Source organism: Oreochromis niloticus, linkage group LG2 (assembly GCF_001858045.2).
Source record: "Oreochromis niloticus isolate F11D_XX linkage group LG2, O_niloticus_UMD_NMBU, whole genome shotgun sequence".
Taxonomy (NCBI): Eukaryota; Metazoa; Chordata; class Actinopteri; order Cichliformes; family Cichlidae; genus Oreochromis; species Oreochromis niloticus.
Genome location: NC_031966.2, coordinates 23,689,919 through 23,714,641, shown reverse-complemented (window position 1 = coordinate 23,714,641; position 24,723 = coordinate 23,689,919). Strand labels below are relative to the sequence as shown.

General features: G+C 40.4%; 2 protein-coding genes across 3 annotated transcripts in view; both read left to right on the top strand.

The window, feature by feature from the left end:
- Positions 1–24,723, top strand: part of LOC112842421 (protocadherin alpha-3-like) — a 50,509-nt gene that overhangs the window by 14,194 nt on the left and 11,592 nt on the right. The window lies entirely within an intron of this gene.
- The window catches only part of LOC102082177 (protocadherin alpha-8), a 38,132-nt gene that overhangs the window by 10,426 nt on the left and 2,983 nt on the right, over positions 1–24,723 (top strand). Inside the window, exon 1 of one of the 2 annotated variants that reach the window (XM_025899004.1) lies at positions 9,538–12,212. The exons of the other annotated variant lie outside the window; for it this stretch is intronic. Within the exon in view, the coding sequence (XP_025754789.1) occupies positions 9,855–12,212 (2,358 nt within the window). The 5' untranslated portion in view covers positions 9,538–9,854. Of the gene's footprint in view, positions 1–9,537; positions 12,213–24,723 lie in introns of those variants that run through there. 2 annotated transcript variants of the gene reach the window in all.

The window sequence follows — 24,723 nt, the reverse complement described above, 5'->3', positions numbered from 1 at the left end:
AGCGCAATTACGATATTCGATCTCTGAAGAAGTTAAAGAAGGAACTATAGTTGGAAACATAGCAAGAGATCTTGGATTAGATAAAAACACGTTGAAAGACCGGAAGTATCGGATAGTTTCAAGTAACGATGATCCCCTTTTCTACGTGAATCCAAACGATGGCGTTCTGTATGTGAGTCGGAAGATTGACAGAGAGGAGGTGTGCGTGCAGAGCAGTGCGTGTGTAATAAATGTGAAAACAGTGCTAGAAAACCCACTGGAGGTCCACTATGTTGAAGTGGAAGTTTTGGATGTAAATGACCATTCACCTACTTTTTCGGAAAATAGTGCTACACTGGAGATTTCAGAGTCAGTGTTGCCCGGGACACGATTTCAGCTGAAAGCCGCCCGGGATCGAGACAGTGGTCAGTTTTCAGTGCAGCGATATATAATTAGCAACAACGAACATTTCCGTTTGGAGGTTAAGGATAAACGAGATGACGTAAAAATACCAATTTTAGTTGTTCAAAAATCTTTAGACAGGGAAACTGCAAGAAGCCATTCACTAATAGTGACAGCACTTGATGGGGGTAAACCGCCGAAATCTGGTAACATGAATATTCTCGTAAATATTTTGGATATTAATGATAACGCGCCTATTTTTTCTAAAGATGTTTATTCAGTGACACTAAATGAAAATGTTCAGGTAGGAACACCAATTATTCAGGTAAATGCAACAGACTTGGATGATGGCCCTAACGGAGATGTGGTTTACTCATTTAGCAACAGTATGAATCAAAACATTTTAAGCATTATTGATATTAATTCACTAACAGGACAATTAACTGTTAAAGGTTTAATAGATTATGAGGAGCAGGACGGATATGAAATAGAAATACAGGCATCAGATAGAGGCCTGGCTCCTCTAACTACAGAAAAAAGTGTAAATATTAAGATAATTGATGTGAATGATAACGCACCTGAGATTGAAGTTACATCATTTTCCAGCTCAATACCAGAAGATTCCAGACCTGGAACTACAGTAGCTCTTATTAGTGTAAATGATTTGGATTCTGGTCTTAATGGGAAAGTGATCTGCAGTGTAAATGAAGATGTACCGTTCATTCTATCAACATCCTTAAAAGACAAAATGTTTTCATTAGTGACCAAATCCTCTCTGGACAGAGAGAAACAGTCACAATATGAGTTGACAATAACGGCAAAAGACGCAGGTCAGCCACAGTTATCATCTGAAAAGACAATAAGCGTTGCGGTGTCAGATGTGAATGACAACCGTCCAGAGTTTTCACTCAGCCCATATACTTTCTATGTTACTGAGGGGAATAATCCAGGAGCTTCAGTGTTTTCTGTTAAAGCCTCTGATCGTGATGAGAATGACAATGCGCGCATTTCCTATCATATTATCAGAGATGGAAGTGAAGATAATAAAGTCACTTCATTTCTAAACATAAACAATGATAATGGGGACGTTTTAGCGCTGAAAAGTTTTGACTTTGAAACGCTGAAAACTTTCCAGTTCCAAGTTGTTGCCTCAGATTCTGGAACTCCGTCACTAAGCAACAACGTCACAGTCAACGTCTTCATACTGGATCAGAACGACAACGCTCCAGTCATCCTGTATCCACACAGCTCCAATGGTTCTACTCAAGGTGTGGAGGAGATTCCCCGAAACGTCAACGCAGGACACTTGGTGACTAAAGTCAGAGCCTATGACGCTGATATAGGATATAACGGCTGGTTGCTCTTTTCACTCCAGGAAGTTACTGACCACAGTCTCTTTGCTTTGGACCGCTATACAGGACAGATCAGAACACTTCGCTCATTCACAGAGACAGACGAGGCTGAGCATAAACTGGTAATACTGGTCAAAGACAACGGCAACTTTTCTCTCTCAGCAACAGCTACTGTGATTGTCAAACTTGTGGAGCCCAAAGAGGCTTTTGCAGCTTCTGATGTTAAAAGTGCGACAAAAGATGATGAGGACAGTAATGTCATATTTTACCTCATGATAACTTTGGGCGCAGTTTCTGTACTTTTTCTCGTCAGTATCATCGTGCTGATTGTAATGCAGTGCTCCAAATCCACAGACTATACGTCTAAATATCTGCCAGAGACTAATTATGATGGGACACTGTGTCACAGCATCCAGTACAGATCAGGGGAGAAGCGGTACATGCTAGTTGGACCCAGAATGAGTATAGGATCTACCATAGTACCTGGGAGTCATGCAAATACACTTGTGCTTCCCGACAGGAGGAGAGCATCTGAGGAGGTAAGACATTTGCATCACAATTCCTGGTATCAATCCTTACTTACATTTGTTGTATTAGGAGCGCGTCTGGAATGAAATTAATGGCTTGCTTTCGTAAAGAAATAACCATTTATGAAGACGAAAAGGTCGTTTACAATGAATATTTACTATTCTTAAAATAATTAAAAACAACTTGTGAAATTTCTCTTTGAACAGTGATGAACGTGCGAATTTTTTTTCACAATCTCGACTGTTTCTCTTCTTTTAACAGTTTTCTTCTGTTCTATTCCCAACCTTCTTTTGCTTAAAATACTGACATAAATGAAATAAGGGGCCTGAGCAATCCAAAAGCCTCAGCATTTGTCGGGCAGCACTGGAGTGCACATCATTAGCAGTTCTTTATTGGACTCGTTTGAGTTTCTATTGAGCTGAAATATTTTTTTAAAACTTACTGATTTTAACGCAGCGTGTTGACTCATATCACTTAATTTTGTCGTGTAATAACTGTTTCTTGTATAATGTTATGCAGACCCTTCTGATGTTTTTGACATTTGTGTCACTTTTTTTGTCAAACATGAAAAAATCTGTTATAGTATTTTTCCCTGCAGTGAGAAAGTAGATCGCGTGGTGTCAGTGTAATCCAAACAGGAAGCCTTGCATGAGTTTCCCACCAGGGTTGTTTGGTTCCACTTCTTTTTCTCGCGGCCGTTGTTGAGCTTACTACCGTGTTTCTTTGGTATTATGTTCGTCATTGTAGACAGAAGATGAGTATTTTCATATAAGGAACGTTTGGATTTTGTCGTTATGTTGCAGCAATCGATTATCTGAAGGTATACTTGTGATCTGGGGTGTAACCATGGAACAAAGAAGACACGAGAGGCGAAGTGGGAGAGGATCTTTCCTTGGCTGCATGGCTGCTGTGCTTTTGTGTACTGTGGCTTCGGCGCAGATGCGATATTCAGTCTCGGAAGAGGTTAACGAAGGGACTGTGGTAGGAAACATTGCAAAAGATCTGGGAATAGATAAAAGGACGTTAAAAGAGAGAAAGTATCGGATTGTTAATAGTGATGTAGATCCCCTTTTCCATGTAAATCCAAATGACGGCATCCTGTATGTGAGCCGGAAGATTGACAGAGAAGAGGTGTGCGCGGAGAGCACTTCGTGTTTAATAAATCTGAAAACTGTACTAGAAAACCCGCTGGAGATACATTACGTTGCAGTGGATGTGTTGGATGTAAATGACCACTCTCCTCGTTTTCCACAGAAAGAGAAAACGCTGGAAATTTCAGAGTCTGCGTTACCCGGTGTACGTATACCGTTACAGCCCGCACAAGATCCAGACGGCGGTCCTTTTACCATTCAGCAGTATAAACTTAGTTCAAACGACCACTTTCGGTTAGAAGTAAAGGACAAGGGAGAAGATGGGAAAATACCAATATTAATTGTGCAGAAATCTTTGGATAGGGAAGCAGCGGGAACCCATTCATTAGCACTGACGGCCCTGGATGGGGGCAAACCTGCTAAATCTGGAGAGATGACAATTCTAATATATGTTTTGGACATTAATGATAACGCACCTGTTTTCTCCCAAGATGTTTATTCTGTTACGCTTAATGAAAATGCTCCTGTGGGTACAGTAATCGTCCAAGTGAATGCAACGGATTTAGATGACAGTCAAAACGGAGATGTCGTTTACTCATTTAGCAGTGTTGTTCATTCTAGGTTATTGAAGCTTTTTGACATAAACCCTGTGACAGGTGAGATAACTGTAAAAGGGCAGATAGACTATGAGGAGAAGGACAAATACGAAATTGAAATACAGGCATCAGATAAAGGTCTTGCTCCTCTATCAACACAAAAGAGTGTAAATATTAAGATAGTTGATGAGAATGACAATGCGCCTGAGATTGAAGTTACTTCATTTTCCAGCTCCATCCCAGAAGATTCCAGACCTGGAACTACAGTAGCTCTTATAAGTGTAAATGATTTGGATTCTGGTCTTAATGGAAAAGTCATTTGTTCCTTAGGTGACGATGTTCCGTTTGCATTGTCACCGTCTTTACAGGACAAAATGTATTCATTAGTGACCAAAGTCCCTCTGGACAGAGAGAAACAGTCACAATACGAGTTGACAATAACAGCAAAAGACGCAGGTCAGCCACAGTTATCATCTGAAAAGACAATAAGCGTTACGGTGTCCGATGTGAATGACAACAGTCCAGAGTTTTCACTCAGCCCATATACTTTCTATGTTACTGAGGGGAATAATCCAGGAGCTTCGGTGTTTTCTGTTAAAGCCTCTGATCGTGATGAGAATGACAATGCGCGCATTTCCTATCATATTATCAGAGATGGAGTTGAAGATAATAAAGTCACTTCATTTCTAAACATAAACACTGAAAATGGCGACGTTTTAGCGCTGAAAAGTTTTGATTTTGAAACGCTGAAAACTTTCCAGTTCCAAGTTGTTGCGGCAGATTCTGGAACTCCGTCACTAAGCAACAACCTCACAGTCAACGTCTTCATACTGGATCAGAACGACAACGCTCCAGTCATCCTGTATCCACTCAGCTCCAACGGTTCTGCTCAAGGTGTGGAGGAGATTCCCCGAAACGTCAACGCAGGACACTTGGTGACTAAAGTCAGAGCCTATGACGCTGATATAGGATATAACGGTTGGTTGCTCTTTTCACTCCAGGAAGTGACTGATCACGGTCTCTTTGCTTTGGACCGCTATACAGGACAGATCAGAACACTTCGCTCATTCACAGAGACAGACGAGGCTGAGCATAAACTGGTAATACTGGTCAAAGACAACGGCAACGTTTCTCTCTCAGCAACAGCTACTGTGATTGTCAAACTTGTGGAGCCCAAAGAGGCTTTTGCAGCTTCTGATGTTAAAAGTACAGCAAAAGATGATGAGGACAGTAATGTCATATTTTACCTCATGATAACTTTGGGCGCAGTTTCTGTGCTTTTTCTCATAAGTATCATCGTGCTGATTGCAATGCAGTGCTCCAAATCCACAGACTATACTTCTAAATATCTGCCAGAGACTAATTATGATGGGACACTGTGTCACAGCATCCAGTACAGATCAGGGGAGAAGCGGTACATGCTCGTTGGACCCAGAATGAGTATAGGATCTACTATAGTTCCTGGGAGCCATGCAAATACTCTAGTGCTTCCTGATAGGAGAAAGACATCTGAGGTAAGGCATATTTAAAGAACCTTTTTCCCAAAACCTACTCTAAATGCATCAATATGCACCAGGCACAAACTGATTTCTTTAGTGTAAACCTTTATTATATGACAAATGTATGTCAGAAAAAAAGACATTATTATTTTAACAGAGACTAACAAAAAAAAAAGAAAAAGAAAAAGAAAAAGAAAGAAAAAAAACAACCTTTTTTTAAATTTACCTGAATCTATAGGTTTCACTGAGTCTGACTGAGTTGGACAACTTTTTAGTTAAAATGATGACGAGATTGTGATCATGGTAAAACTAAGAATTCTTTTGATGATTTGGCATGACATGGATTTGCTGCTTTTAAGTAGAATATTGAAAAGTATGCACAATAGTGTTTATTTCTTTGACAAAGCATACTTTATGGTATATACTTTTCTATGGCCTTAGCATACTTTTAGAAAAAGGGGTACTCATTTGTTTAACTTGGCAAACTTTGTGTGTTGGTCATTACATTTTCCTTTATGATTAGAAGGTTAGTAGGTCTCAGTTGCTTGAACTGGACAAGAACAAATAGACGAAAGGTCATTGTCTGTCTTTTCATGCTGTCTTGCCAACTTCATGTCCTTTTTCTTGAACATTATCTTTCATAACCCAAGAAGACCATATTTTCTCTGGTAGTAGCAGATAAGATCAGTCTGCAAAAAAAACTGACTGAATGTACTGTAGCAATAGATTACAAAAAGTTAAAATTCCTCTGGTGACTTGTGTAGGAAATGTAATATTGTCACAAAATGTAGCTAGAAATTCTTGAAGTTTATGGCAAGTGCTGTCCATGGTCCTGACCATGTTTATGCTCACTTCACAGTAAACAGTCCCAACAGAGCTCTATTAGCTGTAACTGATATGACATATAAATCAAATTTAATGACATGAGGTAATTTAATTTACTGGTGATTTAGAGGAAATCTTCTCCACACTTTCAGATACTTTTTTTCTTTGAGCGTTTTTTCAAGAGTGCACTACCTTATAATTTATTTACAAATACCCCTCAATTTATGTCGAGAACTTCAAAATAAGAATAACACATGAGTTTGAACTTTCGATTAAAGTTTCACATAGTTCTGATTTTCTGTAGTGATTGTTTTGCTCACAAGGTGTCAGTATAGTGAAAAGAGGCAGCATTAAATGCGTTTTCTATCGTTGCATTTTGGTTCAGCCTCTTGATAGCGTCCCGGTTTGGATATTACAGCAGTCGTTTCTGAGCTTGGGAATACGCTGTTCGTGCTTATGCTCGTTTTAGGAAAAGGGTGATTATTCTTTACTCATGGACGATTTGTGATGGATCGCTGCAGTGCCGGTTTGCTCTTATAAGTGACACTGATGCTTTCGGGTGTAACCATGGAACAAAGAGGACATGAGAAAGGAATGGGGAGACGACGCGATGTCATCTGCATTGTTGTCCTGTTTTTGTGGAGCTTGGCGTCGGCACAATTGAGGTATTCGATCTCAGAGGAAACTAACGAGGGAACGGTTGTTGGAAACATCGCAAAAGATCTAGGATTAGATAAAAGCACACTGAAAACAAGGAAGTACAGGATTGTTTCTAGCGGTGCTGAACCCCTTTTCCACGTAAATCAGAACGATGGTATCCTGTATGTGAGCCGAAAGATCGACAGAGAAGAGGTGTGCGCGAAGAGCAGTACGTGTGTGATAAATGTTAAAACTGTGCTAGAAAACCCACTGGAGGTCCATTACGTAGGAGTAGATGTGCTCGATATAAATGACCATGCTCCAGTTTTTCCAGAGGAAAATAAAATACTGGAGATTTCAGAATCCGTTCTACCCGGAGCACGATTTCAGTTAAAACCTTCACGGGATCTAGACAGTGGTCAGTTTTCTGTGCAGCAGTATAAACTTAACCACAACGACCACTTCCGTTTAGAAGTGAGGGATAAAGGAGATGATGGTAAAATACCTATACTGGTTTTACAAAAAGCACTAGATAGGGAAGCAGCGCACAGTCACTCATTGGTGCTGACCGCACTAGATGGGGGAAAGCCACCAAAATCTGGAGACATGAACATTTTGGTAAATGTTTTGGATGTTAATGATAACACGCCCATTTTCTCAAAGGATCTTTATTCGGTTAAGCTTAATGAAAATGCTCCAGTGGGTACAGAAGTCATACAAGTGAATGCAACTGATCCAGATCACAGTCAGAACGGAGAGGTAGTTTACTCATTTGGCAACAGTGTGAGTAATAATGTCTTTAACCTTTTTGATATTGACCAGTCAACAGGAAAGATAACTGTAAAAGGTCTGCTAGATTATGAGCAAAAGGATAAATATGAGATTGAAATTCAGGCGTCAGATAGAGGTTTGGCTCCGTTAACTACGGAAAAGAGTGTAATTATTAAGATTGTTGATGTAAATGATAACGCACCTGAGATTGAAGTTACATCATTTTCCAGCTCCATCCCAGAAGATTCCAGACCTGGAACTACAGTAGCTCTTATTAGTGTAAACGACTTGGATTCTGGTCTTAATGGAAAAGTCATTTGTTCCTTAGGTGACGATGTTCCGTTTGCATTGTCACCATCTTTACAGGACAAAATGTATTCATTAGTGACCAAATCCCCTCTGGACAGAGAGAAACAGTCACAATACGAGTTGACAATAACTGCAAAAGACGCAGGTCAGCCTCCGTTATCATCTGAAAAGACAATAAGCGTTGCGGTGTCCGATGTGAATGACAACAGTCCAGAGTTTTCACTCAGCCCATATACTTTCTATGTTACTGAGGGGAACAATCCAGGAGCTTCAGTTTTTTCTGTTAAAGCCTCTGATCGTGATGAGAATGACAATGCGCGCATTTCCTATCATATTATCAGAGTTGGAAGTGACGATAACAAAGTCACTTCATTTCTAAACATAAACTCTGAAAATGGGGACATTTTAGCGCTGAAAAGTTTTGACTTTGAAACGCTGAAAACTTTCCAGTTCCAAGTTGTTGCGGCAGATTCTGGAACTCCGTCACTAAGCAACAACGTCACAGTCAACGTCTTCATCCTGGATCAGAACGACAACACCCCAGTCATCCTGTATCCACTCAGCTCCAACGGCTCGACTAAAGGCGTGGAGGAGATTCCCCGAAACGTCAACGCAGGACACTTGGTGACTAAAGTCAGAGCCTATGACGCTGATATAGGATATAACGGCTGGTTGCTCTTTTCCCTCCAGGAAGTTACTGACCACAGTCTCTTTGCTTTGGACCGCTATACAGGACAGATCAGAACACTTCGCTCATTCACAGAGACAGACGAGGCTGAGCATAAACTGGTAATACTGGTCAAAGACAACGGCAACGTTTCTCTCTCAGCAACAGCTACTGTGATTGTCAAACTTGTGGAGCCCAAAGAAGCTTTTGCAGCGTCAGATGTTAAAAGTGCAGCAAAAGATGATGAGGACAGTAATGTCATATTTTACCTCATGATAACTTTGGGTGCAGTTTCTGTACTTTTTCTCGTCAGCATCATCGTGCTGATTGCGATGCAGTGCTCCAAATCCACAGACTATACTTCTAAATATCTGCCAGAGACTAATTATGATGGGACACTGTGTCACAGCATCCAGTACAGATCAGGAGAGAAGCGGTACATGCTAGTTGGACCCAGAATGAGTATAGGATCTACTATAGTACCTGGGAGTCATGCAAATACTCTAGTGCTACCTGATAGGAGACGAGCATCTGAAGAGGTAAGACATTTATGTTGGAGAACGGAATAGTTTGCAGTCATGTGATATTACTTCATTTACCTTCTATAACGTCACAGAAAGGCATTTTGACCGGCCGTTATTCACTGTCCGTTTTCCTGACATAGTATTCATGTCCCGATTTGAAAATTATTTTAAAATAAATTTAAATACTATAAATATTTTGTATAAAAATATCAGAGTATTAGTATGTAAAGTTATTATCTGGAAACATCTAACGTTTTTCGGAATCTAATTCTACTGTCTCCACTTAGAACCTTCTAATTAGCTAATGAGGAAAACTTTTTTTCAGATTCCTCTAAGCCTGTAAGTCAAAGTAAACAAACATGCTCCTTTAGAATTTCCTGGAAACAGCTGCAGTATTTTGACTTTCTTGCAATACGCAACGAATTCGCACGGTGTCAGTGTGTTGGCAAAAGACAGACTGTATCTTGTCGTCATTGCATTAGGGTTCCACCTTTTTATTATCTTCGCAGTTCCCTACAGACAGAATAAGTCGAATGGGTGCAGCGATCGTTTTACAAATTGTCCGGATTTGTTACGTCTTTTGAAATAAGCATCTCATTGGTATGTGCGTGTTGGACTCTTTTCTTATGACACTGTGACTGACACCGCGAAGGATTGATTAGTTTTGTTTTAATGATGGGACAAAGTGGATGCGAACGAACGTGGATGAAAGGACGGAGGGTTGTGTGCTTGATCGCTATGCTTCTGTGCGGTGTGGCATCGGCTCAATTAAGATATTCCATTTCTGAGGAAGTTGAAGAAGGAACTGTGGTTGGAAATATAGCAAAAGATTTGGGATTAGAGAAAAGCACACTAAAAGGCAGGAAATACCGGATTGTAACCAGTGCCACAGATCCTCTTTTTAATGTGGATCAAAACGACGGGATCCTGTACACGAGGAGAAAAATCGACCGGGAAGAGGTTTGCGAGCGGAGCAGTACTTGTACAATAAATCTCAAAACGGTGCTAGAAAACCCACTGGAAGTCCATTATGTTGCTATAGAAGTGGTGGATTTAAATGATCATTCTCCCACATTCCCTGAAAAAGAGACAAAACTGGAGATTTTTGAGTCTGTGCTACCAGGCGTGCGAATCCCGCTGCAACCCGCACGAGATCCAGACAGTGGCCCCTTCTCTCTTCAGCAGTATAAACTTAGCTCTAATGACCACTTTCGTTTGGAGGTTAAAGACTCAGGAGACGACGGTAAAATACCTGTACTGATTGTTCAAAAATCTTTAGACAGAGAGACTGCAGGAAGCCACACGCTCATACTAACGGCCATGGACGGGGGTAAACCTCCGAAATCGGGTACTATGAATGTTCTAGTCAGTGTTTTAGATGTAAATGATAATGGCCCCGTCTTCTCTAAAGATGCTTACACAGTGACGCTTCATGAAAATGCTCGGGTAAATACAACAGTCATTCAGGTAAACGCAACAGATTTAGATGATGGACCCAACGGGGATGTGGTTTATTCATTTAGCAATGGCGTGAATCGTAAATTCTTTAAGCTTTTTGATATTAATCAGAAAACAGGTGAGATCATTGTAAAAGGTTTAATAGACTACGAAGAGAGAGACAGATACGAAATTGAAATTCAGGCATCAGACAAAGGCCTGCCTCCAATGGCTACACAAAAAAGCGTGATTATTAAGATAGTTGATGTGAATGATAACGCACCTGATATTGAGGTTACCTCATTTTCCAGCTCTATCCCAGAAGATTCCAGACCTGGAACTACAGTAGCTCTTATCAGTGTAAATGATTTGGACTCTGGGGTCAATGGAAAGGTTATTTGTAGTGTAATTGGTGATGTCCCTTTTATTTTATCACCATCTTTACAGGATAACATGTATTCATTAGTAACCAAGACCCCTCTAGACAGAGAGAAACAGTCACAATATATAATAACAGTAGTTGCAAAAGACGCTGGCCAACCATCGTTATCATCTGAAAACACAATAAGTGTTACGGTGTCAGATGTGAATGACAACCGTCCAGAGTTTTCATTCAGCCCATATACTTTCTATGTTACTGAGGGGAATAATCCAGGAGCTTCAGTGTTTTCTGTTAAAGCCTCTGATCGTGATGAGAATGACAATGCGCGCATTTCCTATCATATTATCAGAGATGGAGTCGAAGATAATAAAGTCACTTCATTTCTAAACATAAACGCTAATAATGGCGAAATTTTAACGCTGAAAAGTTTTGACTTTGAAACGCTGAAAACTTTCCAGTTCCAAGTTGTTGCCTCAGATTCTGGAACTCCGCCACTAAGCAACAACGTCACAGTCAACGTCTTCATCCTGGATCAGAACGACAACGCTCCAGTCATCCTGTATCCACTCACCTCCAACGGCTCTGCTCAAGGTGTGGAGGAGATTCCCCGAAACGTCAACGCAGGACACTTGGTGACTAAAGTCAGAGCCTATGACGCTGATATAGGATATAACGGCTGGTTGCTCTTTTCACTGCAGGAAGTGACTGACCACAGTCTCTTTGCTTTGGATCGCTATACAGGACAGATCAGAACACTTCGCTCATTCACAGAGACAGACGGGGCTGAGCATAAACTGGTAATACTGGTCAAAGACAATGGCAACGTTTCTCTCTCAGCAACAGCTACTGTGATTGTCAAACTTGTGGAGCCCAAAGAGGCTTTTGCAGCGTCAGATGTTAAAAGTGCAGCAAAGTATGAGGACAGTAACGTCATATTTTACCTCATGATAACTTTGGGCGCAGTTTCTGTACTTTTTCTCGTCAGCATCATCGTGCTGATTGCGATGCAGTGCTCCAAATCCACAGACTATACTTCTAAATATTTGCCAGAGACTAATTATGACGGGACACTGTGTCACAGCATCCAGTACAGATCAGGAGAGAAGCGGTACATGCTAGTTGGACCCAGAATGAGTATAGGATCTACCATAGTCCCGGGTAGCCATGCAAATACTCTTGTGCTTCCTGATAGGAGACGCACATCTGAAGAGGTAAGAAAGGCTTTATTTAAACAGTTGTTTTGAGAGTAGTTCACAATTCTCAGACATTCCAAAAAATACTGACTCAACATATTTAGAGCTTGAATTCCGTTGACATAAATATGTTCAAAGTGCTGCATTAAACTTTCTCTTTATAACAGCTGAATAGAAATAGAACACAAATGTGTAGTGTGTATTGATCACCCAAACTAGCTGTGTGTGTGTTAATGAGATGGTTGGTGTGTGTTTGCTAACAAGTAACGAGCTGATCTGTTAAAATCATAAATTAAACTACAGTTAGTGTGCTGTGGTTTTATATTAATGTTTATCCCTTTTGCATTTGAAACTGAAATTATCTAATAAATCAGAAGCAGACAACCTTTCGACTGAACATGATAGATTTAATTTTAAAAATTCAAGAAAGAAATAATTGCTTTTCAGAACTAGAACACCTGAAATATTTCTTTGGAAATTTTCCCACTTTAGAGGCCCCTGACAAAACTGTAGCAGATTTCAAGGAATTGCAGGGAACCGAATTGTATCACTTAAGTTACTGGGTGTTATATATTTTCCAAATGGGGAAACCACAGTGATGACCTTTTAGAATGATGAGCGTGTTCAGAGCAAATTATGGCGCAATTTCTGACGTTTAAAAGACATTATCGACAATGACACCGTGTTTTAATACATATAATGTTGTCTTATTGTCGTTGGATAGTTAAATCTATAACGCGCATGTTTATTTAGTTCTCATAACATTTATGTGTGCTGAAAGTGTATCAGACTTTGTCAGTGTGCGTCTGCCTGTGGTCGGTAGTGTTGCTGTCCGTAGTGCTGAAAGTTGTTTCAGTACTACAAGCCTTTTTATTAGAAATAAAACAGAAATAACTCATATAGATTTCCAAAGAAGGAACCTTACAAATCACCGATAATATATCTTATTCTTAGCAGAACGCTGTTTTGCTTGCTGCAGTTGCCAAATAGTTTTGTTGCTTGAATTTAGTTGATTTTATTTTATTTCTTAGGTTCACGGTGCTGCAATAACGTTGTATATCGCATGGTGTCGGTGTAATTACAAATGTTTTCTCTAGTGTCTTTTTGTCGTCACCAACTGGTGCAACCCTGTATTTTGGCATTTCGTGCAACGAGCTTAAATAAGAAATCAGCTGTTTATCGTTCTCAGTGGTGTGCACAGATAGGTTTAAATTATGGAGAGCAGGTTAAAAAAGAACCCTGCTGCATTTTATTTGTAAACGACACAATAATTGATCCTGAGGTCATAATTTTATTCTGCACATAATGGAACAAAGAGGACGGCCGACGTGGATCGAGCGATGGAGATGCATAGCCTACGCGGTGGCATTGGTGATGTTTTGGAGCGAAGCCTCGGCTCAGATCAGATATTCCATCTCTGAAGAGGTTAAAGAAGGAAGTGTTGTTGGAAACATTGCGAAAGACGCGGGGATTGATAAGGTTACGCTGAAGGAAAGAAAGTACCGCATTGTTGGCAGTTCAAAGGAACCCCTTTTTCATTTGAATCAAGACGACGGTGTTCTGTATGTGAGTAGGAAAGTGGACAGGGAAGAGATTTGTGAAAGAAGCATCGATTGTGTAATAAACCTTAAAACAGTGCTAGAAAATCCTCTGGAAATCCATTATGTGACCATAGAGGTGGTGGATGTAAACGACCACTCCCCCGTCTTTCCAGAGAAAGAGAAACGACTTGAAATATTTGAATCGACGATACCGGGTGCAAGATTTCAGCTCCAACCTGCACGAGACCCAGACGGTAGCCAGTTCTCTGTTCACCAGTATAAACTAAGTCACAGTGATCATTTTCATTTGGAGATAAAAGATAGAGATGAAGGTAAAATGCCATTTCTAGTTTTACAGAAGCAGTTAGATAGAGAGGCTGCGAGAGAGCAAAAGCTTCTCCTTACCGCCATTGATGGGGGGAGACCGCCAAAGTCTGGGACAACGCAAATACTGATTGAGGTACTTGATGTTAATGACAATGCACCTGTTTTTACAGAAGATGTATACTCTGCTATGTTAAATGAAAACGCAGCCCCCGGCACGCTAGTCATTCGGGTTAATGCCACAGATCTAGATGAGGGAGCAAACGGTAAAATTGTTTACTCTTTTGGTAAGGAAGTGGAAATCAAACTGCAAAAACTGTTTTATATAGACTCGACCACGGGCGAAATTAAAGTGACTGGTGAAATTGATTACGAAGAAAATAAACGCTATGAAATTGATATAAGAGCGTCTGATGAGGGCACTATCCCTTTATCAACAGACAAAAGTGTGATAATAAAGGTAATCGACCTGAACGATAACCCACCCGAGATTGAAGTTACGTCATTTTCTAAGTCAGTTCCCGAAGACTGTAGGATTGGAACAACAGTAGCTTTGATCAGCGTGGATGATTTAGATTCAGGTCCCAATGGGAAAGTCTCATGTTTCATACCTGAGGATGTTCCTTTTGCTATATCGCCATCCTTCCAAGATAATATGTACGCCATAGTGACCAACTCACTGCTGGACAGAGAAGAAAGGTATTTTTATGAACTTACAGTTGTTGCAAAGGATGCTGGTGTTCCATCACTCTTAAGTGAAAAGACAATAACTGTGGCGATATCAGACGTGAACGACAACAGGCCTCAGTTTTCAGTCAGTCCTTACATATTTTACATCACTGAAAATAACGATTTAGGTGCACAATTATTTTCAGTAAAGGCGTCCGATTGTGATGATAGTGATAATGCGCGCATTTCATATCACGTTTATCGGGACAACAGCGAAGGCAGTATGGCATTGTTTTTAAATATTAACTCGGAAAGTGGAGATGTTACGGCGTTAAAAACCTTTGACTTTGAAACACTGAAAACTTTCCAGTTCCAAGTTGTTGCCTCAGATTCTGGAACTCCGTCACTAAGCAACAACGTCACAGTCAACGTCTTCATACTGGATCAGAACGATAATGCCCCAGTCATCCTGTATCCACTCAGCTCTAACGGTTCTGCTCAAGGGGTGGAGGAGATTCCCCGAAACGTCAACGCAGGACACTTGGTGACTAAAGTCAGAGCCTATGATGCTGATATAGGATATAACGGCTGGTTGCTCTTTTCACTGCAGGAAGTTACTGATCACAGTCTCTTTGCTTTGGACCGCTATACAGGACAGATCAGAACACTTCGCTCATTCACAGAGACAGACGAGGCTGAGCATAAACTGGTAATACTGGTCAAAGACAACGGCAACGTTTCTCTCTCAGCAACAGCTACTGTGATTGTCAAACTTGTGGAGCCCAAAGAGGCTTTTGCAGCTTCTGATGTTAAAAGTGCAGCAAAAGATGATGAGGACAGTAATGTCATATTTTACCTCATGATAACTTTGGGTGCAGTTTCTGTACTTTTTCTGGTCAGTATCATCGTGCTGATTGCGATGCAGTGCTCCAAATCCACAGACTATACTTCTAAATATCTGTCAGAGACTAATTATGACGGGACACTGTGTAACAGCATCCAGTACAGATCAGGAGAGAAGCGGTACATGCTCGTTGGACCCAGAATGAGTATAGGATCTACCATAGTTCCGGGTAGCCATGCAAATACTCTAGTGCTTCCTGATAGGAGAGGCACATCTGAAGAGGTAAGAATGTCTCTCTTAATTGGAATATCTCATGAAGTAAAATTAACATTAATATATTTTGGAAGTGCTTGAACGAGATGATTTTGTTTATGTTGAAATGATTTCGAGTGCACTTTTCCCATGTTTTGCTTGACCCCTCGACACGAAGTTGAAGCTTTTAAACACTATTTACAGGGAGTGCAGAATTATTAGGCAAATGAGTATTTTGTCCACATTATCCTCTTCATGCATGTTGTCTTACTCCAAGCTGTATAGGCTCGAAAGCCTACTACCAATTAAGCATATTAGGTGATGTGCATCTCTGTAATGAGAAGGGGTGTGGTCTAATGACATCAACACCCTATATCAGGTGTGCATAATTATTAGGCAACTTCCTTTCCTTTGGCAAAATGGGTCAAAAGAAGGACTTGACAGGCTCAGAAAAGTCAAAAATAGTGAGATATCTTGCAGAGGGATGCAGCAGTCTTAAAATTGCAAAGCTTCTGAAGCGTGATCATCGAACAATCAAGCGTTTCATTCAAAATAGTCAACAGGGTCGCAAGAAGCGTATGGAAAAACCAAGGCGCAAAATAACTGCCCATGAACTGAGAAAAGTCAAGCGTGCAGCTGCCAAGATGCCACTTGCCACCAGTTTGGCCATATTTCAGAGCTGCAACATCACTGGAGTGCCCAAAAGCACAAGGTGTGCAATACTCAGAGACATGGCCAAGGTAAGAAAGGCTGAAAGACGACCACCACTGAACAAGACACACAAGCTGAAACGTCAAGACTGGGCCAAGAAATATCTCAAGACTGATTTTTCTAAGGTTTTATGGACTGATGAAATGAGAGTGAGTCTTGATGGGCCAGATGGATGGGCCCGTGGCTGGATTGGTAAAGGGCAGAGAGCTCCAGTCCGACTCAGACGCCAGCAAGGTGGAGGTGGAGTACTGGTTTGGGCTGGTATCATCAAAGATGAGCTTGTGGGGCCTTTTCGGGTTGAGGATGGAGTCAAGCTCAACTCCCAGTCCTACTGCCAGTTTCTGGAAGACACCTTCTTCAAGCAGTGGTACAGGAAGAAGTCTGCATCCTTCAAGAAAAACATGATTTTCATGCAGGACAATGCTCCATCACACGCGTCCAAGTACTCCACAGCGTGGCTGGCAAGAAAGGGTATAAAAGAAGAAAAACTAATGACATGGCCTCCTTGTTCACCTGATCTGAACCCCATTGAGAACCGGTGGTCCATCATCAAATGTGAGATTTACAAGGAGGGAAAACAGTACACCTCTCTGAACAGTGTCTGGGAGGCTGTGGTTGCTGCTGCACGCAATGTTGATGGTGAACAGATCAAAACACTGACAGAATCCATGGATGGCAGGCTTTTGAGTGTCCTTGCAAAGAAAGGTGGCTATACTGGTCGCTGATCTGTTTTTGTTTTGTTTTTGAATGTCAGAAATGTATATTTGTGAATGTGGAGATGTTATATTGGTTTCACTGGTAAAAATAAATAATTGAAATGGGTATATATTTGGTTTTTGTTAAGTTGCCTAATAATTATGCACAGTAATAGTCACCTGCACACACAGATATCCCCCTAAAATAGCTCAAACTAAAGACAAACTAAAAACTACTTCCAAAAACATTCAGCTTTGATATTAATGAGTTTTTTGGGTTCATTGAGAACATGGTTGTTGTTCAATAATAAAATTATTCCTCAAAAATACAACTTGCCTAATAATTCTGCACTCCCTGTATATTTATCTGCATTGTAACGTCAGCTCGCATGGTGTCACTGCGTGTGAAAATGAACGACTCCCGACTGTACGTCTTCTACGTCAGTAGTTTTGCGCTACAGTATTTCTCGACAGGGTGCACTTGCGCTTTGGGGCAATGGCTTTAAATCTTTGATATCCTCAGAAACATTATGTTTAGGTATCCTGGAATATTTGGTTTTCATCAGTTCCCGTGTTTCAGTGTAAATTCATATTTCAATGTTTAACCGTCCTGTTCGTATTACTTTGCTTATTCTGTGAATTCGCCATGGCACGACGGGGATGCGGAGTATTGTTGGAGCGCCTGGTCGTCTTTATTGTTTCCTTCGCTCTCACTATGTATTCTTCTTCCGCACAGCTGCGATACTCTATTCCCGAAGAGCTTACGGTGGGTTCTGTTGTTGGAAATATCGCTAAAGATTTAGGGCTGGATCAGAGTGCTTTGCATGCTAGAGGATTTCGCATCGTTTCTGGATCGACTGAACCCCTGTTTCAACTCAACAGCAACGGCATAGTACACGTTAACAGAAAAATAGACCGAGAAGAGGTGTGTGAACGGATATCCACCTGTATTCTGAACATAAAGACTGTGCTGGAGAATCCCTTAGAGGTCCACTATGTCGGCATTGAGGTTTTAGATGTAAATGACCACTCTCCCACCTTCACGGACAACCAGACGCATTTAGAGATATCCGAATCTGCTTTACCTGGGGCGCGATTTCAGCTACAAGGCGCCCGTGATCCAGACAGCGACATGTTTTCTGTTCAACAATATAAGCTCAGTCAAAATGACCATTTTCGTTTGGAGGTTAAGGATAGAGAAGAGGATGGCAAAATTCCTGTTTTGTTTTTACATAAAGCGCTGGACAAAGAGGCTGCGCGAAGTCACAGATTGCTGCTGACAGCAGTTGATGGAGGAAAACCCGCTAGATCAGGGACGATGGAAATTATTGTTAATGTTTTGGATGTGAATGATAATATGCCGGTTTTTGCCAGAGACTCATACACTGCTGTACTTGATGAAAATTCCCCAATTGGCACAACTATCATACAAGTAAATGCCACAGATTTAGATGATGGTTTAAATGGGGAGGTGGTTTATTCATTTGGGAGTAATGTAAATAAGAAATTACGTCAACTTTTTGAAGTCGATAGCAATACAGGTGAAATTATTGTGAAAGGGCCCATAGACTATGAAGAAAAAGACCGATATCAAATTGATATTAAAGCTTCTGATAAAGGGACAGCCCCCCTGGCAACAGAAAAAAGTGTTAAAATAACTATTGTGGACTTAAATGACAACACACCTGAAATTGAGGTGACATCCTTTTCAAGTGCAGTCCCTGAGGACTCCAAACCAGGAAGGACAGTAGCACTGATAAGTGTGAATGATAAAGATTCAGGTGTCAATGGAAAGGTGATGTGTTCTGTAAGTGAAGGTGTACCTTTCACATTAACGCCTTCATTACAAGAAAATATGTACTCTTTAGTCACCAAGTCACTGCTGGATAGAGAGCATCAACCGAAGTATGACATTAGAATTGTTGCAAAAGATGCTGGTAACCCGCCATTGTCATCTCACAGGATAATAAGTGTGACAATATCAGATGTGAATGACAACAGTCCAGAGTTTTCAACAAACCCATATATGTTTTATGTGACTGAAAACAACGCTGCTGGAGGATCTTTATTTTCTGTCAGTGCTCATGATTGTGATGAGGGAGATAACGCCCATATATCATATAATATTATGAGGAATGCTGATGAAAAATTGACATCATTTCTAAGTATAAACCCTGAAAATGGAGAAATTGTGGCACTGAAAAGTTTTGATTTTGAAACGCTGAAAACTTTCCAGTTCCAAGTTGTTGCCTCAGATTCTGGAACTCCATTACTAAGCAACAATGTCACAGTCAACGTCTTCATCCTGGATCAGAACGATAATGCCCCAGTCATCCTGTATCCACTCAGCTCCAACGGTTCTGCTCAAGGTGTGGAGGAGATTCCCCGAAACGTCAACGCAGGACACTTGGTGACTAAAGTCAGAGCCTATGACGCTGATATAGGATATAACGGCTGGTTGCTCTTTTCACTGCAGGAAGTGACTGACCACAGTCTCTTTGCTTTGGACCGCTATACAGGACAGATCAGAACACTTCGCTCATTCACAGAGACAGACGAGGCTGAGCATAAACTGGTAATACTGGTCAAAGACAACGGCAACGTTTCTCTCTCAGCAACAGCTACTGTGATTGTCAAACTTGTGGAGCCCAAAGAGGCTTTTGCAGCTTCTGATGTTAAAAGTGCAGCAAAAGATGATGAGGACAGTAATGTCATATTTTACCTCATGATAACTTTGGGCGCAGTTTCTGTACTTTTTCTCGTCAGTATAATCGTGCTGATTGCAATGCAGTGCTCCAAATCCACAGACTATACTTCTAAATATCTGCCAGAGACTAATTATGACGGGACACTGTGTCACAGCATCCAGTACAGATCAGGAGAGAAGCGGTACATGCTAGTTGGACCCAGAATGAGTATAGGATCTACTATAGTTCCCGGTAGCCATGCAAATACACTTGTGCTTCCAGATAGGAGACGCACATCTGAAGAGGTAAGAAAGACAATTTTATTTCTAGGCAGTTATGCTATAATGTTAAGGGGTAAAAAGAAGCTGATCTTACAAAATAATCTACTCAACAGGAACCATCAAGAAGCATAAAAAAATATTCACTGTGTGAAATAAGTAGGCTGTGTGTTGATAAAATGGCTTACATGTGGTTTTCTGGTTGGTTCTCACACATTCCAAACTGCTAATTCATAAGCAAATTGAACTGCATCTTCTATGCCGTGTCTATACCATAATACGGTGCTCTGCTTTTGAAGTTTAACATTATTTATAATACTAATATCACCCAAATATCCAAACAGATACTTATTATGGTTTGCATGTATTTATGTCTGAGTCTGAATGAAAAACTGTGAGCTTTGTGCTGTATACACTTGTTTTGTTTTTTTTTTCATCTTTAATTGCATCTATATATCTTTCCTGTCTATGAGGTTTCTTACATGGGTTTAAAGCAACTGAATGACTGGCTATGAGATTTCTTGTGGTTTGTGCTTGCTGATGCTGTTGAGGTGATTCAATGGGCCATGAATGGCTGGAGCTAAGACAGAGAAGAGCAGAGAGTGCCTGAGGCGCGTGTGCAGTGCATCACAATGTGCAGCAAGTCAGGTGGGGTTGTTTCAGCAGGGATGTGAATTCATTCCAGGAGTGAAAAACAAGCAATATAATTTTACTTATATTTACTTTTTATTTGATTGGCTTGTTGTGCTTTGGAATTGAGAAATACTGATGTAGAAGACTGTATATTTAGCACACTGCACACAAGCTTCAGAGTGCATGATCCCCTTTGACTTACTGAAAATAGGTCACATTCTATTACATGTGTGAAGGTCTGCAAGCTACAGTCTGAGAGGTGATTCTCTATCGAACATTGTGTGTTGCCCATAGCAACACACTGGGAGATCCACCTCTCAGACTCTACTGGTTTCCACAGACTAGCATGCACTCAACGGTCTTAGCAACAGCAGTGGAAGAGGATGAATGAGGGAGGGATGGAGAAAGCAGTAGAGTAGGGGGAGGGGATGTGGCTTTTGTACAGCTCATCTATAGAAACCTCACAATATTTGATGAGAATTGGTTTATTTCTATATAAACTCATGGATTATAATGCCACATTCAGCACTGTAAACTAGGAAGCACATGCTGCAGATAGTAAAGGAATAGCACAGGCAGGAATATTCTAGCTTTTAATTAGATATTTCATATTATGGGGGATAATCTATTCACCCAAAAAACTGGGTCAGTGTTAGATTCCCTACACAGGAAACTGACAGAAAAAAAGCATATTTTAAATTATAAACATATATGTCTGTGCTGAAAACTGGTGCTGTATGAGAAGCTACTGAGCAACATGTGAAATAAAGCAGCAAGCTAAAGCTTGAATACAGGAAGGTAAAGGATTGGTTCAGATTCAGAGTAAGCGAGGCTGGCCACACTTTCTCTGTAGTTCATCTGTCCAGATTTATTTAGCTCTGCTAGCAATAACTGCCCCTCTGAGCGTATGTGTGCATGAATGAATATTTTATATGCACGTGTCCGTGCGTGAGTGTGAGAGAGATAGAAATCAGGCTTTGTGTGTGTGTGTGTGTTGCAGTACAGCAGCAATGCTAAGCTGTGCCTGGACAGCAGATGCCCAGAAAAGATGTGATTAAAAATGAGAGCATCTCATTAAAACTAATAAGTGCTTGGAAATGTCATTGGATCACACAGACTGTGAGCTGACTGCATGTCTTTTAAAGAATTATACTGTATTTTTATTTATTTTATTCCTGCGCCATCATAGTTTGCTTTTTAATAGTTAGGAAAAAAACAGATGGAAAGAGGAGTGGATGAGCTGCAATTACTTTAATGCAAACACATGGGATGCACCTTTGTTGTACAGTAAATCAACATTTTTTAATATGTATTGTACTATTGCAAAAACAGATGAAAAAATTTTTACTGCTGCATTTGAAACTTGCTGATCTTAATTTAGTTTGATGTAAGCATTCATTCTGTATGCTTTCCTCTGTGGGGGTGTGGCTGCTTACTCCAGTGGCTTTGTCTGTTTGCTTGGCTGGCTCAGCAGATCTCTGCAACTGTGTTTGCATGCGGAGTGTCTACACAAAATATTATCTACAGTGCAATTACCTAAGTGTGTCTGTATACATAGCTTTTATTAAATAGGTGACAGCACGTTCCTCATTAAACTGCATTCATTGCAGTTTGGGAATGTAAGAAGCCAATGTACAACAGGAGTGTGTAGTCATTTACCTTCTATTTACCTTTCTTTTTGTGTCTTTTCTTCTAAAGTAACACATAAAATGCTGACAGCTAAACACACTCATATCATGCTTCACTCTACTTGCCTTTGTGTTTGAACTTATTCTCCTCCTAATCCCTCTCTCAAATTTTATGAAAAATAACCTGCATTCTTTTTTTTCATTGTTAATTTGCCATAAGTTTTGTTTTTTGCTTTTATAGCAATGAGTGTTCCACCAATATACTACTCCATGCAGTACTCACTGTTCTGCCTCTGCTCTGAGGACTGCTTATCCTTCCTCTTTTTTTTTTTGCAGCTTCTCTCTCTCTCACTCTCTCCCCTTTCATACTGATTTTGCTCTCAGTAGTTCCCTTCCCCCTTCCCACTCTTGGCCTCCTTTTCCCACTTCCTTGTTTCTGTTCTTCCTCTTCTCCTTCATACGGTGCACTTCTTTATTTCCCGGGCAATATCTGACTTGCTTTCTGCAATCTCTCTCTGGTTATGCCACATGCTCTTAAGCTGTGTGCTGCTGCGCCTCATGCCTGTAGGGTCATAGCAGTGGATGCTGAATGTGCTGTTGTATGTCAGTAGGGCACATTCTCCCTTATTGCTCCAGCTTTGTATGAGGACGCCGCCACTCACATTGAGGTCAGAAGCAGTGATGGTAATCTAATTTTGCACACATAGTGCAGTACAGCAAAAACAGCTACCATCTTCATGTTCACACTTCACACATGCACACTTGTCCCCATAGATGCACATCCAATATCACATCACCGATATCACATACTGTCTAATCCTCTTTATTCAAAGGCACTTTCACAGATAAACTGATTGGTGTGTGTGTGTGTGTGTGTGTGTGTGTGTGTGTGTGTGTGTGTGTGTGTGTGTGTGTGTGTGTGTAGGGGGGGCAACGACTTAGTGAGTTTCTCCCAAGTAAGCTTTCATGTTCTTTAACAACTTCCAACTTTTCTCAGATGGTGCCGTTGAGGATAGTCATATTACAGCACACAATTCTTTCTTAATAACAGCCTTTATTACAGAAAGGCAAGGTCTGAGTCTTCACCAAGTGCCATTACACTACTTGAGTGTTTTACTCCAAAATGGAAAGGGGGGACAAAACATGATCACAAATATTTGTTTGTTCAGGAAATAAGAAGGCATGCACAATTTTAACTTTGCTAAATCTGAATTGTGAAGTTGAGTAATGAGAAATGTATTTTTTGTTTAGCAAAAACTTAGGTACCTGGAACTGTATTTAAAACAATCAGGTTAACTTATGACAACTTCGGCTTTTTAAACTGATCAAATGCATCTAATATTTTTGTATAGTTAGACTTTTCTTGAACTAGTGCAGACAACACTCTGTAACAATACCTAAAATACAATGCAAAAAATAACTTTCATGCTTTTTTATATTTTATGATGAGCATACTAAGTAGATTCACAGTGATTTTTATTTTTAAGGTGCAATCACTCACTGTTGATTGGAGATTTGTTTTTCACTACAGAAAAACTGATGTGGCTCAGTGGAAGAAGTCAAGCAACACATTGACTTTGACAGTCTGGTTTTTATTAGTGTTGAACTGAAGCACGTGATTTGTAGATGTTTCCAAACAAGTCATTATCTGAGCTGCTATTTACTACGTATCTCTGGTAATAATGAGTGCTTGTGTTCATATCTGTATTTCCTCTTCGTAAACATTTAGGCAATATGGTACTGGTTAATCAGGAGATTGATGTCAATATCAACAAGCATTGCAGCAATGCATCTTTTAGTGTTCTTAGTAAATAATCTGTTTGTTGACCTCAGTGTGCTGCACTTTGAACACAGAGTGGCGGAGAAGGGCTGAACAAAGATGTGTTTTGTGTCAAGATGTTTTTATGTCAAGTTAAACTCAATTATTTAACTTTACCTTTGAGTCTTGTATATTCAATTTTAAATTTTCCACTTTTGTATGATTAATGCATGACACTTACTGCAGTTTCGACCACATGAACCACTCACACAGTACAGAAAATACCCTTATTTGATTAAGCTCATTTAAAAAACACAATAAATCAACTAGAAACATGACAAGAAGATGCCCTGGATTTTTTCAGTTGCCTCTGGACTAACAGGGCAAAAATAGAAGTCAATGGGAAAAAAATTTAATTGCAGGCTGCATTCACATCTGTGTGGCAACACTGCTTGGCACAACTCCTTTAGCTCTTGTCATTTGCACTGACATGACTGAGTTAGAGCCA